At 47.8% G+C, this 14,974-nt stretch overlaps 1 protein-coding gene across 5 annotated transcripts in view; it reads left to right on the top strand.

The window, feature by feature from the left end:
- The window catches only part of MCC (MCC regulator of WNT signaling pathway), a 303,878-nt gene that overhangs the window by 235,024 nt on the left and 53,880 nt on the right, over positions 1-14,974 (top strand). For all 5 annotated transcript variants that reach the window (XR_008698690.1, XM_055536480.1, XM_055536482.1 and 2 more), the window contains 2 exons: positions 12,898-13,044; positions 13,984-14,073. Coding sequence is in view for 4 of the 5 variants with exons in the window: in XM_055536480.1 (XP_055392455.1) it covers positions 12,898-13,044; positions 13,984-14,073 (237 nt within the window). In the remaining variant the exon portion in view is untranslated. The remainder of the gene's footprint in view (positions 1-12,897; positions 13,045-13,983; positions 14,074-14,974) is intronic.

Below are 14,974 nucleotides of genomic sequence, written 5' to 3' on the forward strand. Positions count from 1 at the left end.
AGGAAGATTAATGACCTTAAAGGTTGACCATGTGTTTTATTATATCCTTCTTTCTACTAATTCATTCATTTATAATATATACTTATTATTAGGCTGCCCGCCCCTACTGGGAGATAAGATGTAAAGCGTCAGGCTGAGGTGTCCAGAGCCTTGTCTGCCTCCAAAACGGCCATTCACCGCATCACCCATTGTAGGCTATGTTGGGGCTTTCCCGGTGGCTCAGTCAGTAAAAAAACTCACCTGCAATGCAGGAGACCTGGGTTCGATCCCTGGGTTGGGAAGATCCCCTGGCAGAGGGCATGGCAACTCACTCCAATATTCTTGCCTGGAGAATCCCCGTGAACAGAGCACCCTGCGGGCTACAGTCCATAGGGTCGCAAAGAGTCGAACACGACTGAGCAACTAAGGACAGCACAGTAGGCTACATCAGTGTCGCTTTGAAATATTTAACGAAAAATCAGTAACAGCGGAGATATTTCTGGAGGTGAAATTGTTGACACTTTTCAGAGGTTAAATAAAGATTCCTCTCCGTTTTGCCTTATTTGGCCTTAGATCTTATGTGACCTCTTCCCACTTTGCCTCCCGCTCTTGATACTTTTTTTGTCTGGATATTGAAAATGCAGTACTGCAACATAGTCCTTCATGTTTACTGTGAATTTTATTTAGATTATAGCGAATGCAGATCAATTTCATAATAGTTATGCGGGCAGGGGGTAAGGACCTACCTAGATCAAAGGGTACTTGAACACTTTTACAGTGCTGTAGCTTATTTTTCTAACAGATGTTTTCTTACAGTTATGTGTTGTTTAATATATAGAAATAGATACATAGAAGTAGAAGAGGAGCTAATACGCTAAAATATTAAGAGGCCAAGTCTAGGCCATGAAAAGAGTCATATATTTTCTTTCTACTTTTCTTTAATTTTCAAATTGAAGAAACAAAAAGTAAAATATGAATTATGGAATGTGATCGGCATCTCCCAGCCTTAATAACTTGATATCCACACCAAAGCAGTTATTCTGTTTGGTCCTTGATGGAAATTTGTTCATATCTTACCTTTTCTATTTCCTCTTAGGAGTTTCTTTATATGAGGAAGAAGATGCCAATATTTGCTAAGTTCAAATTCATAAAATACTTATTTAAAAGGAAAAAACAGCAACCCTGAGCTGAGAGGAGGGCGATCTGGTCCAGTCTTCTCCTTCCACCTCAGTTTGGGGGTCCCAGCTGGCTCTTCTTCTGAGTGACTGGAGAGGATAGGATACACAGTGGTAACAAAGTAGCCTCCCAAATGAAAAGCTTATTTCCTGCTTGCACTGCACATTCAGTGCAGGTCTGAAGCGAGCACACAGCTCTGCTCCGTGTGTTCCCTTAGGAACCCAGGGTGATGGTAGCCTGTTCCCTAAAACATCACTTGAACAGACTCCTCCTCATCTGAATGCTTCTGTTCACAGCCCATGGACCAGAGCTAGACAGATGCTCCACCTCACCAGAGAGGGGCTGAGAAATAGGAAGGAGCAGTGGGTTGAGCAGTAAATGTTCCAGGTGATTGATTTGCTTCAAGTGTGATACCAGGTAGACTTGGACGGGAATGCAGGCACCAGAGAATCAGGCGGTTTCACGCATCCATCCTAGAGTGGCTCAGAACAGGTGTGACAGCGTCACTGGGAAACTCTTCCAAAGGATAAATGCTCAGGCCCTTCCATATGAATCAATGAATGGGCTGTAGGACCCTCACACACTTCCCCGTTGTGATCCTAGCAGAACCCAGACAGTAAGCGGAAGGCAGTATCCTTCAGTCACCCGCTGTGTGTGTTCCGAAAGCCTCTCCAGACATCTTTACCCGCTCCCCACAGGTGGAGTGAAAAGAGAGAGGACCCCCCCCAGCCTTTCTGGCACTTTCTATTCATGCCTCACCCGCTTCTCCAAGGGCCACAGTGTGGTGGTGATGAGCCCTACATCTGAGACAGGAATGGTTCCCACCCCTGTCTTCCACTCATCAAGGTCACATGAGTGTAAGAGGGGGTGCTGAGAGGGCTGTGCGTGTTCTAGAATCTGGGAGGACACAGGATCCCTGGGAATGCAGAGGCAAGGAGGAGTTGCTCCGGGTGGGGGAGAACTTCCTGTGCTCATCTGTTGAAGAAAAATAGTTTTACAAGGTGCCACCTACCAATGCATTTTTTTTTTCAGTGCTATTTTGATTGTTTACTTTTACGGACCTGTTAATAATATTGATAGTACTAACATTCTTTGACCGCTTTTAGACTAAACATACCCCTCTTGTACTAAAAATAGATACCTTTGAAGCAAAGCAGGATGGTAGAGCCTGAATTATAATGCTGAATATGTTTTGAGCATTTACTAGTGATGAGTGATGATGTATGCACATCTCATTTAACCTGCACCATAATTCTAGGAGAGGTACTATTATACCCTTCTTAGACATGAGAGGCCGGCGGAAGTTTAATGATCCTGGTCTATGCTGACATTAACTCTTGGCACCAAAACTTAGGCTCTGGTAGCCTTGCAGTGGGATGTAGTATTCACTTTTCTATTGTTTGGACTCCTTTCCTATGTTCTGTCTGCTTTTCCCCATATCACCTCCTGCTTCTACCCAGACTAGAAGTAAAGCATCCTCTCTTATATAACGTGGGTGGCAGACTCCTTAGGATACGACACATCAGTGTCCCTGGTATTCCAAAACAAAACCAAGTGAAGACAAAATAAGTTTGTTTCATAGAGAAGAAGCTGTCTGTGCACATATTTATCTTGATGTGAGCCTGACAGAACATTTTTGGCAAAACCTGTCTCCCCCCTTTTCCATACTTAGAGGAAGTTTTAAGAGAGATCCATGGCAGAGAACCCACAAAACTGATTTTCTCATGTCTTCTTTGAAAAGTTTCTAAATGGGCTCTGTGTACACCTGTGCCGTGGAAATTGTGAAGCAGTTTTTTTAGTTATGGGTACCAGTGTTGGCTTATCCCTCCTTGTCTCCCTCCTTCAGCCTCCACTCCAGTGAGGAAGTCCAGCTGTGTAAAGGCAAGCTCTTGGCTGTAAAGCAAGTAGCTGACAACATTTGTTTGAAAACTGGTCAGAAATTAGGAAGACAGCCAAAGCACTGACCTTTTTCCCCGATGCAGCCACTTAGTTAATCCGGTCCAGGTTCCTTCGTGGGCTTTTAGACAAAAGAAGAGCAAGGTACACCCATCACCCTTCAGAGAACAGAAATGCAGCTGAGTTTGCTTTCCTCCATGTGTTCTATAATCTCTTCCTCTTCTGATTCAGCTGACTCAAAATTGCCCTGAACAGTAAAATACTATTTTGCTGAAACAAATCACATTTGTAGGAATAAGTGTATATTTTCTATAAGTAAAGTCTGCTTTCTCATTTGCTTGAGGGCTCCGAGAAAGAAAAGTCTTATAAAATCTCCAGTGGGAGACAGTGGTTCTCTGCCAAGCACAGCCCCAAGCCCGGCCTCGAAGGAGGCTGCTTTCTGAGGCCCACCTGTGCTTACCACCTCAAGCTCATTCAGTAGAACTTTTCCGGCTCAGCGGTTCTCAGCCCTCTCCAGTGTACAAATCATCTGTCTCCACCAGCTCCATTACACAGCAAAATTATGAATTACAACCTAATTGCTTGAAATTACAGCTGCCCAGTGACCAGCGCTCCATACCATCAGCGGAACACAGACTTGTTCCTTCATGGCTAATAGCAATGCTTCTCCTCCTACTCAGGAGTCCAGTGCCGCCTCTCCTTCCTCCTGTCACTCATCTGTGCCCCACGTTCTCAGCTGACTCCGTCAGAGGGCTTGGGTGTCTCTCGGAGCCCCTGCAGACGTCCTGGGGGAGCGCAGGCCCAGCAGCTGGCCCTGCTTGCAGCCGCCCTCACCTCCCTCTCGGTGACCTGCGCCCTTTCCGGAAACCGCCCGCTGTGACACCTCAACAGCTCCAGCCTGACTCTCCGTCCTCACCAGCATCTGGCTGCTACAATCTCTTATGCCCCTGAGCGCCTAGCTTTATATTTACTTCCTTTCATTTGTTTGTTTTCATCTGGCCTGCAGGGCCCAGAGATAAGCTAATTACATCCCTCTGTTAAAGCAGACACATGGATCCTGAAAAGGCCCGCTTTTATTTACTGCTTTTCTCCCCCACTCTCTTTCCCTCATTTTACGGGTGTCCTTATACACAGTGTTGTGTTTTTCATTTACATCCATTGTGTTGTGCTGCAGAGTTCTTTCTTTGGTTTCCCTGAGCACTCTGACTTTAAGGTCTGCGCATGGTGCCACGTATGCATGAGGTCTAACGGCCTCCTGAAATTCTGTAGTGTCCCCACCACATCTACCATGCCCAACGTCCAGACCTCCCACTACCACAAACAGTGCCCCGGGGCATAGGCCATGCCTGTGTCCTCTTTGGTCCTGTGTGGGAATTTCTCTGGATACATGTCCAAGAGTGAGGCTGCAGAGTCCCCACACGCACCTCATGGCGTGTGCATGTGCTTGAAAGTGAATGTGTTAGTCACTCAGCCGTGTCCCACTCTTTCTGACCCCATGGGCTGTAGCCCGCCAGGCTCCTCTGTCCATAGGGTTCTCCAGGCAAGAACACTGGAGTGGGTTGCCATTTCCTACCCCAGGGGATCTTCCTGACCCAGGAATCAAACCCCCGTCTCTTGTGTCTCCTGCTTTGGCAGGCGGGTTCTTTACCACTGCACCGCTGGGAAAGCCCTTATATCCCTGATAGTTTTTGTGCTTATCATTTTTCCTTTTATCACATTCTTTTTTGCAATTTAGTTTTCTGGTTCCTGAAAAGCTTGTGTGTCCTTGGGAAGTTCTTTCAGCAAAGGTCTATAGGTGCTTAATTCTTAATCTTTGAGATTGTCTTACTTTTTGCCCACACTCTTGATGATAGGTGTATAGTTTCCTGTTGTTGCTGAGACAGATTACCACAATCAGTGACCTAAGATGACACAGATTTATTATCTCCCGGTTCTGGAGGTCAAACGTCTGAAATGTGTCTTGCTCACTAAAATCAGTGAGGCATCAGGGCTGTGTTCCTTCTTGGTTCAGTTTCTTTGCCTTTTTCTATGATTCCTGCAAATTCCCTTCTGCCGTGTGAGGTAATGTATTCACAGATTTCCAGGATTTGGGTGTGGACATCTTTGGGGGCCATTACTCAGGCTGCTACAGTAGTCTAGCTACGTCTTGGGTTTTCAGTTGACAGTTTTATTTGGCAATATTCAAGATTGTATTGAGGTTGACACTGTCAGACACTGTTCCACGTGTTGAATACAATAGTGAGTGAAACAGACCAACATCCCCGCCCTCAGAGCTTAAGGTGTCTCTCCCACCAGGCAGCTTCAAGATTCCCTCTTTACCCTTTCCCTTCCACCTACATTTGCAATCCAGTGTTTCTAGATATGCAGTTTTGTCATCCTCTTCTTCCGGTTAGCACCAGCTGCATAACAAACCACCCCAAATATGGAGCCCCCAGAGGACAATCGTTTATGACTATCTGTGTGTTTCTGGGGATGACTGGCCTCCAGTGGACAGTTCTCTCTTGGGCTCAGATGTGCTTGCAGTCAGAGGGTGGCCATGGCCAGTCATCTTGAAGGCATGCTTCCTTTGTCTGGTGGGGAGGCTGACCGTTGTCTGGACCTCAGCAGGGACTGTTGGTCAGAACACCCACAAGCACCCTCCCTGTGTGCCCTGGGCTTCCTCACAGCAGCATGTTTGGCTAGTAAGGGCCAGCACCCCGAGAGAGAGGTAGGCACAATTGCATTGCCTTTTCTAACCTACCCTTGGAAGTTACGTGGCATCACTGGCACAACTTTCTGTTGATCAGATGCAGGCTCAGGCCAGGCGCGTGCAAGGAGAGGGGAACTGGAGTTGTTTTTGGTTGCCCTGGGTCTTTGTTGCTGCACTTGGGCTTCGTCTGGCTGTGGCAAGTGGGAGCTGCTCTTCGTTCCAGAGCGCGGGCTCTCGTTTGTGGGCTCAGCAGTTGTGGCCCACGGGTTTAGTTGCTCCCGCATGTGGAATCTTCCCAGACCAGGGATCAAACCCATGTCCCTGCCACTGGCAGGCAGATTCTTATCTACTGTACCACAAGGGAAATCCTGGAGTCCACTTTTTGATGGAGGGACTATCAAAGCATTTGCAGACATATCTAAAAACTTCCACAGCTATCTAGCACCTGACATGATACTTAAGTCTCAGGACTATACCTAGAAAACTTCTTTTCTTTTCGAATATTGTTTCTCTGCCACTTCCTGTGTTCCTGTCCTCTGGAACTCTTTTGGAAGTGGGTTGGAGCCTCTCGATGACACTTGCATTCTCGTGTCTATTTAGCTGCCCGTGGTGTGTTCTGAATTCTTTGTGCTGTGTTCCTGTTCACTATTTCTCTTTCCAATTTTATTGAAAAACAGTCTTTTCCACTCTTCCCAGTCTAGAGCTTAACCTGATTTCACTTCATTGACTATATTTTCCATGGGCTTTTCTTTTTCATCTGCCTATTCTTGCTTGATATCTGCCTATTTTTATTTCACAATTTCTTATTCTGTACAAAAATTACTCCTTTTATCTCTTTATGGGCCCTAAACGTGTTTATTGTGCTGTGGTTTACAGGTTGCTTTATTCTGATCTCGTCTCTGTTGGGTCCGTCTCCTGATTTAGCCTGTCCCGTCTCTTCCTCCTCTCCCTGCCGCCATTCTTCCATGTCAGTCAGCTCCCTGGTCCTGGGTGCCGTTGTGGGAGGCTTAAGTCTCTCCCAGTTCCCTGATGATATTGGGGAGTTTACCAGTTAGATTTCTCGGGAAGAGAGTGGTCTAGCAAAATCCAGACCAGTTTCCACTGTCAAGATTTGTTGTTGTTGTTTAGTCACTAAGTCGTGTCCAGCTCTTTTGCGACCCTATGGACTGTCGCCCACCCAGCTCCTCTGTCCATGGGATTCTCCAGGCAAGGATACTGGAGTGGGTCGCCATTTCCTTCTCCAGGGGATCTTCCCGACCCAGGGATGGAAGCTTCGACTCCTCCTTTGTTGATGGGACCTTCACCTCCAAGCCACCAGGGAGCAGTTCCCAGGTTCAGGGGGCGGTGCACACACTGTGGAGCCAGAATAAGCCTGGACCCCACACTCTTGTGTCCCGAGGCTGAGGTGCTGGTTTCTCTGGTTTGACTCCCACACAGCCTGGACTGCCTTCCAGCTTCCTGGGCAGTGCCCTCGGTCCGCTGTTCACAGAGGGACCTGGCAGGGAGCCTCCCAGCTGGATGCAGGAGCGTCTGCTCCAGCGGCCTGACGTGCCACAGTCCTGGGTCCTCTGCCTGGATCCTGGCACATTCACTCCACGCCCTGCTCGCCCCTCCCCGGCTGCCTGAAGCACCAGCTCCCTCCTACCTCTCTAACCTTATTTTTCACTTCGTTTCTGGCACCTGGAGATTACTGTCTTTCTTTGAAGCCCGGCAGTGGATTTCTTTCTCACTGTTCCTTTTTGTGCAGCGTTTCTATACACTCTTAACAGGAGGGCTGCCTGTTTACCTTAGCCACACCTGTCATCCACTGGACATTTCCATTGGTTCTGTACACAGTCACCCCCCGCCCCCTGTTTGCAGCCCTGCTTCTCATTCTTGTCCTTTTAGTGCCTGGCAAGACCACGTCTCAGCCCTGCCAAGCTTCTGAGTACACCCTGTGTGCAACAGCTCCCCTTGTGCAGTTGATGGAGTTGGGCTTTTTCCAGTCTGTGTCTTTCATCAGTAGTCTTCCTTGCACTCTGCCTTTAAGGAATGCGCCCAAGTCTTCTTTCTGCTAATGCCCCAAGCACATTCTCTTCACTGTTACAGCTTTTATTCCTTGCTGACATTTTCATGAAGTCTCCAGGGTTTGAAGAAAACAATGCATTGACTCAGTCTCCTGTCTAAAATCAAAGAGCTCAGCTGAGTCTGCAGTGTGCTGTGTAAGCGTTTCTCCCTCTCGCCTTCTCTTTCTCGCTCTTTGGGTTATAGGTCACCTTCCTTTCTCTTTTCTGACAGCTACTATCCCCTCCCTCTCTCCTATCAGAGCACCTTAACTCTAAGACAGACAAAAGCCATCAGATGGAAGCTGCCTCTTTTTTCATCCTCAGTTCTCCAGTTCGCAAACACACCTTTCTTAGTACCTTTGTGTCTACTGTTGAGCCTTCAATCCAACCAGCTGTGTAGACTCTCTCTGCCCACCTCCACACTTACACCTTATCCACACGCAGAAGCCCAGTTCTGATCCCTTTCTCTCAGATCACATTTCTACCATTGACTGAAATCCTTCACATGCCTGATGGTTTCCTCAAATGCAGCATGTCCAAAGTTGGCATCTTGTTTATCTCTGAAAACTCAGCTTCTTCTTATGTTTTCACCATTTTGCCAAGTACCATGATACGCAGAGTCATTCCAGCCACAAGTTTGTCTATCTTTGTCCTTTCTTAAATTGTTCTAGAACTGCATTGACCAATACAGTAACTACTCACCACGCACGACTATTTAAGTTGGAGTTTAATTAAAATAGAATACAATTAAAAATAAAGTTCCTTGGGAACAGTAGGCACATTTCATGTGGCTTATGGCCACCTTAGCAGACAGTGAGGCCAGAGCACACACCCGTTACTACGGGAAAGGAAGTTCTATTGGATGGTGCTCTGGGGAGTGCTAGTCATTTTTGCTCCTGCTTCACTGACAGTGTTTGAGCCCTCATCATTGATCTCACATGCAGCTTTGACTCACTTCCTTTCTCTTCCTCATTCCAGTCCATTCTCTTCTCTCATCAGATGATCTTATGAAGCCCTTTTCGCTCTTCGGGAAGTCATTGAGCGTTAAGAGAAGCGGAGGGCTGGCATTTTATTGTCATTTCCTTCCTTGAGCCTGTCGGAGCTGTTTTCCTCTTTATTCGCTTGTTAAACAGCTCCTCAACCTTCAAGATTGAAGGCCAGTGTTTCCCACTCCGGGAGGCAGAGTAACGCTTCTTTCACGTGCTGACACTTCTTGTCGGTGTCCCTTCTCGGAGCCCACATCACGAGAAGTCTGGCTGGACTCTGAGCCCCTGAGACACAAGACTGTCCCCTTCACACTCCGTCAGGATTTCAGGGGACGTGACAGACACACTCCTCTTCCGGGCCTCTAGAAGCAACCTGGCTACATACTCACTTTAGAAGAAGTGAGGAAATGGCCACTGAAATCATGTTCCATTGTCTGATGTTGAAGAACTCCAGTGGGAAAGGCTATAACGGTATCGGCACATGTATCAGTTCCTAGTTTAGATGTGCTTTGATTTCTGGCTATCCCCAACTGCAAAGCACGTATTTCGTTGAGAGAAATATATTTTCTTTAATGAAATATCCTCAGTGAAAGATGAGTATATTAGGTAATGACCTCAAACTTGGTGACATAAAACAACAACAACGCATTCTCTCACCATTCTGGAGTCTGCAAAATCACGGTGTTGGCGAGGCTGCACTTCCTCCATGGGCTCTGGAGGAGAATCCTGTCTCACCTCTTCTGGCTTCTAGTAGCTCCCCCTGGTGTTCTCTGATTTGTGGCCACTCTCTGCCTCCATCTGTACACGGTCTTCCCTGTGTTTCTGTGTCTCAAATCTCCCTCTCTTTTTTCTTATAAGTAGATTTAGGGCCCGCCCCAATTCCACGAGGGTCTCATCTTGAGATCCTTGATGTAATTACATCTACAGAGACCATATTTCAAAATAAGGTCCCATTCATAGACTGGGGGTTTAGAACTTGGACATGTCTTTTGGGTAAGGTACACAATTCAACTTACTGCAGTGGGTAAGAACAAAAGCAAGGATGTTAATAGCTGTCTCTCTCCCCTCTCCCAAGCTTTACCTAAGCTCACAGTCAGCAGATTGGTTTTAACCTTCATTTCTGTTCAGTTCAGTTCAGTCGCTCAGTTGTGTCCGACTCTTTGCGACCCCATGAATCGCAGCACACCAGGCCTCCCTGTCCATCACCAACTCCTGGAGTTCACTCAGACTCACGTCCATCGAGTCAGTGATACCATCCAGCCATCTCATCCTCTGTCGTCCCCTTTTCCTCCTGCCCTCAATCCCTCCCAGCATCAGAGTCTTTTCCAGTGAGTCAACTCTTCGCATGAGGTGGCCAAAGTACTGGAGTTTCAGCTTCAGCATCATTCCTTCCAAAGAAACATGTATTCATCTAAATTAAGATCCCACTTCCCAAGCAAGAGAGGAGAAAGGGCTTTTTAACTCAACTGTTTCTTATTCCATGAAGGCTCACTCCACTCCCTTCAGCTGGATATTTTTCACTGCCTAACAATTATCATTAAGTAATAAAGCGTAGACCAAAATAAACATGTTTATCATCCTTTAGTTTTCAAAGACATTCTCTTAGCCCAAAGCTTTTAATATGAAAATGAGTATTTAGACTCAGAATTTGAGGTGTGCATGCCCACGCACAAACACACCATGGAAAATGACTAGAAGCTATCGTCTCTGTAGAGTGAGAAAGAACATAGGTACTTTTTTTGTCTTCATTTTCCACTGTCATTTAAATTTTCCACAATAGACATGTTGACTTTAGTGACTAGAAGAAGAAACATTTTTTATAACATGAGTAGTTTTAATGATGTTTTTATAAAATGCCCAGGGCCATGTTTTACATTTTAAGAAGAGAGATAAGTGGACCAGTTGGGATTCCTGGAACCCCAGACTACCGATTGTTTGGGGGGGATTCAGACACTCTTAGGGCTTCCCTGATAGTTCAGTTGGTAAAGAATCGCCTGCAATGCAGGAGACCTCCATTCGATTCCTGGGTCGGGAAGATCCCCTGGAGAAGGGATAGGCTACCCACTCCAGAATTCTTGGGCTTCCCTCGTGGCTCAGCTGGTAAAGAATCTGCCTTCAATGCGGGAGACCTGGGTTCAATCCCTGGGTTAGGAAGATCCCCTGGAGAAGGGAAAGGCTACTCACTCCAGTATTCTGGCCTGGAGAATTCCATGGACTGTATAGTCCATGGAGTCACAAAGAGTTGGACACAGCTGACCAACTTTCACTTCACTTGAGACATTCTTTAGATTGGGCAGTGGTGGTAACACTGTTGCCTATTCAGGACCTCATCAGACTTCCACAGCGGTAGAACCTGAAACCCGCCATCTCCACCGCAGTGGTTTTCCCGGTGCCAGGAAGCTGGCCTGATGGAGAAACGCGTCCTGCCCTCGGCCGCGGGCACAGAGAGGCACAGTTGATCAGGACCATCCCACAATGAGCCCTGTAATCTCTCAGCAGCAGTCCCACTTGACTTTGACAGCGTGTGTTTTTCTGGTGTTTAGACGGCTTTGAGGGCAGCCCTGGGTGTGGTTCTTTATGGGGACGATGCACATTTCTGTTAACCCGCAGTTACTGGACGCCACCGCAGAGCCAGCTATTGGGCACTTTTCAGCTGTTTCACCATTGAATGCAATTTGCTCCAAGGGAGTTTTCCTATCTTGGCTTCTCATATGCTGATGAATTATTGAAATTTCAATTACTTTTGGTTCCCAATTTAGCAGGGTGGAGACATCCAAGATATTAAAGATGAAAAGCTCTCCAGTCGCTTTTAGACAACGGTTTGCCTGGAAGGCCTCAGGGCTGGCAGCCGGGCGGCTCTGCTCCATGGTCTCTGAGATGTTGAGTGCCATGCGGCGTTGGCCGCCCGCAGGTCACTGCCGTCAGCTGGGTGCACCGGCGTTGCCTGGGCACTTGTTGGACACGCAGACTCCTAGGTGTGGTCTCCACCTGCTGATCAGAATCTGTGGCAGGGCCTGGGCTCTGTGTCTTAACAAACCCTCTGGAACATTCTGGCGCACTGATAGGTTGGGAAACCCGGGTTTAGATGTCCTGGTGCTGATTCTTCCCATTAGGGTCTGGTGCCCACGTGTAAGGGCCCTTGGGTGCTGCGGTCAGTGTGCCCTTTAAGACTGACACCGTATACAGTGATCAAACTGTGATCCGGGTCATCGGAAAGACCGGTTTCTAATAATCATCTTCACTTGCTTGGAGCATTTCTCCCTTTGGATGTTAGTGAGCCATAACCATAGAGAAGCAGAGTTGGGACATTTAAATTCTGTGCAGGTAGATGTGTGTTCTAAATGTAATTGAGGGGGCTCTGGGTCGCTCCACACTGAAGGGCTAATTAGGTATTCCTTCCTTCTGTCCCTGGGATAATCCCATCTTGAAGTCCCTTGGGAAAAAGCCATGGGTACCAACTCCCTCTCATCGCCATAGCCTCTCCTCCTTCCCAGAGCAGGTCTCTCTCCTACCCTGTGCATATTAAATAATTTGCCGTTCTTCAGACACAGCCTGTCATCCAAGCCGGTCTCCCCACTCCAGCCCCTCAGCCAGCGCCTCACTCATCTCGTCCATTACAGCCCTGTCCACCTGGGAGGCTGTGCTCAAAGACAGTTCCGCAGTGACTTCAGGTGTAGTCAAGTTCTTCCTCTTTCCTGCTTCCTGCACACCCACCCTGCATTGATGTTTATAGCATGAGCATGTGCTTATGTTGAAATGATCTCTGTCCTCTGAACTCCATGCAAGTACAAATTTCATCCTGGGTTCCATTTCTTGTGCCATGTGTATCAGGCACAGGAGACTGAGTGAGCGAACATCCCTTAAAGATGGCCCTTCTCCTTGTGCTGGAAGCTTCCAGCACCGTAGAAAACATGTCCCCCTCCAGCTTGTGAAGCGCAAATGCTGGCCAGCCCGTGGCAGATCCAGTTAAGAACATCAGTGCCCTTTGTGTGGACTCAGCTGACGTCGGTTTTCAGGGAAGCTGGTTTCTTCGTGTAAATGAAAGCTTTGCCCTCCCCCGCACTGGCCCTTCTGCTCTTTTGGCAGGGGGAGCCTACCGCCGTGTCTGAAGGTGTTGTCATTTCAGGTTAGAGAGCTTCAAACTCGCCTGCAGAGCGTGCAGGCCACGGGCCCCTCCAGCCCTGGCCGCCTCACTTCCGCCAACCGCCCCGTTAACCCCAGCACTGGAGAACTGAGCACGAGCAGCAGCAGCAATGACATCCCCATCGCCAAGGTGAGCTCCGGGGACACGGCCGTTATCGGGCAGCCCCAGCCTTTGTACAGCAGGGCCGCTGTGCCAGCATGCAATTAGCTCAGCGGGCCCTGAGGGGCCTCCCAGGGTCCCACGTAGGCCTCCCATGCTGGAGCTGCAGGAAGAGATAACCCACTAATAGTTTTAAGTCTCTCTCGGCTGCAACCTGGATGCCAGCTCTCATTAATCAGCAGGCCAGAGCCTGTCCCAGCTGACAGGTCGTTGTGGAGAGTGAGATGTTTTGTCACAGGGTGGGTAGAGAGTTGCTCTTGAGGATAATGGTTCAGCCCAGGAGGGGAACCCTGAGTAATGAACCAATGATCTGCCTGCTCCCAGAACCGACAGCCCTGCCAGCAGAAAAATAGATGATGATGATGGGCAGGCCTAGCAGCTGTGAAAAGTAGCCCCTCCATTCTCAGCCACAGCCCCTGACCCCCTTCCTATGCTGAGTCCACCCCAGAGAGACTCTTCACACGATTACATGTCCTCTTCCTGGTAGCCCCGCCAGTCTCTGCAACAAGGTTGGTTGTCAGCCATCAAGTTTATGAAGTCTCACCAGTGCTCCTCAGCCAGAAGTGATTTTTGTCCCAAGGGCTATTTTGCCATGTCTGGACACCTTTTCGATGGTCACACCTGGAGTACTGTGGCTAGAAGCCAAGGATGCTGGTGAACATCTCATAGTGCACAGAACAGTCCCCCACAGCAAAGAATGTCCAACTCAAAATGTCAGTGGTACTAACGCTGAAAAACCATAAGTTAGTAAGCAGGTGGCAGAAAAATCAGACACGTGAGTCGTTTTTAAGAACTGATGGTTTAGTTGCCAAGGTTCAAGAGTAGCCCTGTATAAACACAGTCTCAGTAGTTTATATGGGGAATGGTGTGTGTTGTTTTTTGACCATTTGTTTTGTTTTGTTTGTTAAGATCGCCGAGAGGGTGAAGCTCTCCAAGACCAGGTCTGAATCTTCGTCGTCTGATCGGCCAGTCCTAGGCTCAGAGATCAGCAGCATCGGGGTGAGTGTTTATGAGTTGCAAAGGGACACGTCACATAGGAGAACTACACAGTGGCTCGTCCATGACAGAAGCACTCCCCAGGGTCCCTCCAATAAACCAGGTGATTGTAATAAGAAATCATACCTGATTTCTTTCCAAAGGGTCAGGTTAAAATGCTTAGTGGTTCACCGGTAGTGAATTACCCCTTCAGCTTTAAAGGGAGCTTTTTGATTCTCTAGTTGAAACCATTCAGAAAGAAATGATTGAGGTCTTGTTACTGGCAATACAGATGAAAGTCTTGAAATACTTGCTTTATATCACCCTGCTTCCCCAGAGACCGAGTGAGTCAGGAAGCTCTAAGAGAACTTGATTATTCGCACATCCCTCTTGAAAGGGAAGGTGCTCTCCACTGAGCAGGATTGCTGCCTTTGAAGTACAACCGATGCTGGGACAGACCGGAACCTTCCAGCTCAGTTCTGGAGTTTTCTTTTGTAGAGTGCTGAGTACCCTGGGGCTGTGAACTGATGTATAGTAAAAAGAGAATAATTTCAGTTCCCTGGGGATGTCTTTGAGGATTTGGGGGGCTGGAAAATCCAGTTATTTGATCCTCGTTAATGTTGCTCAGTCGCCCAGTCGTGTCCGACTGTTGCAACCCCGTGGACTTCAGCATGCCAGGCCTCCCTGTCCCTCACCATCTCCCAAAGTTTGCCCAAGTTCATGTCCATTGCATCAGTGATGCCATCCAGCTATCTCATCCTCTGATGCCCTCTTCTCCTCCTGCCCTCAATCTTTCCCAGTATCAGGGACTTTTCCAATGAGTCCCCTTTTTGCCTCAGATGACCAAAATATTGGAGCTTCAGCATCAGTCCTTCCAACAACTGTTCAGCGTTGATTTTCCTTAAGATTGACTGGTTTGACCCTC

Source organism: Bubalus kerabau, chromosome 10 (genome assembly GCF_029407905.1).
Source record: "Bubalus kerabau isolate K-KA32 ecotype Philippines breed swamp buffalo chromosome 10, PCC_UOA_SB_1v2, whole genome shotgun sequence".
Lineage (NCBI taxonomy): Eukaryota > Metazoa > Chordata > Mammalia > Artiodactyla > Bovidae > Bubalus > Bubalus kerabau.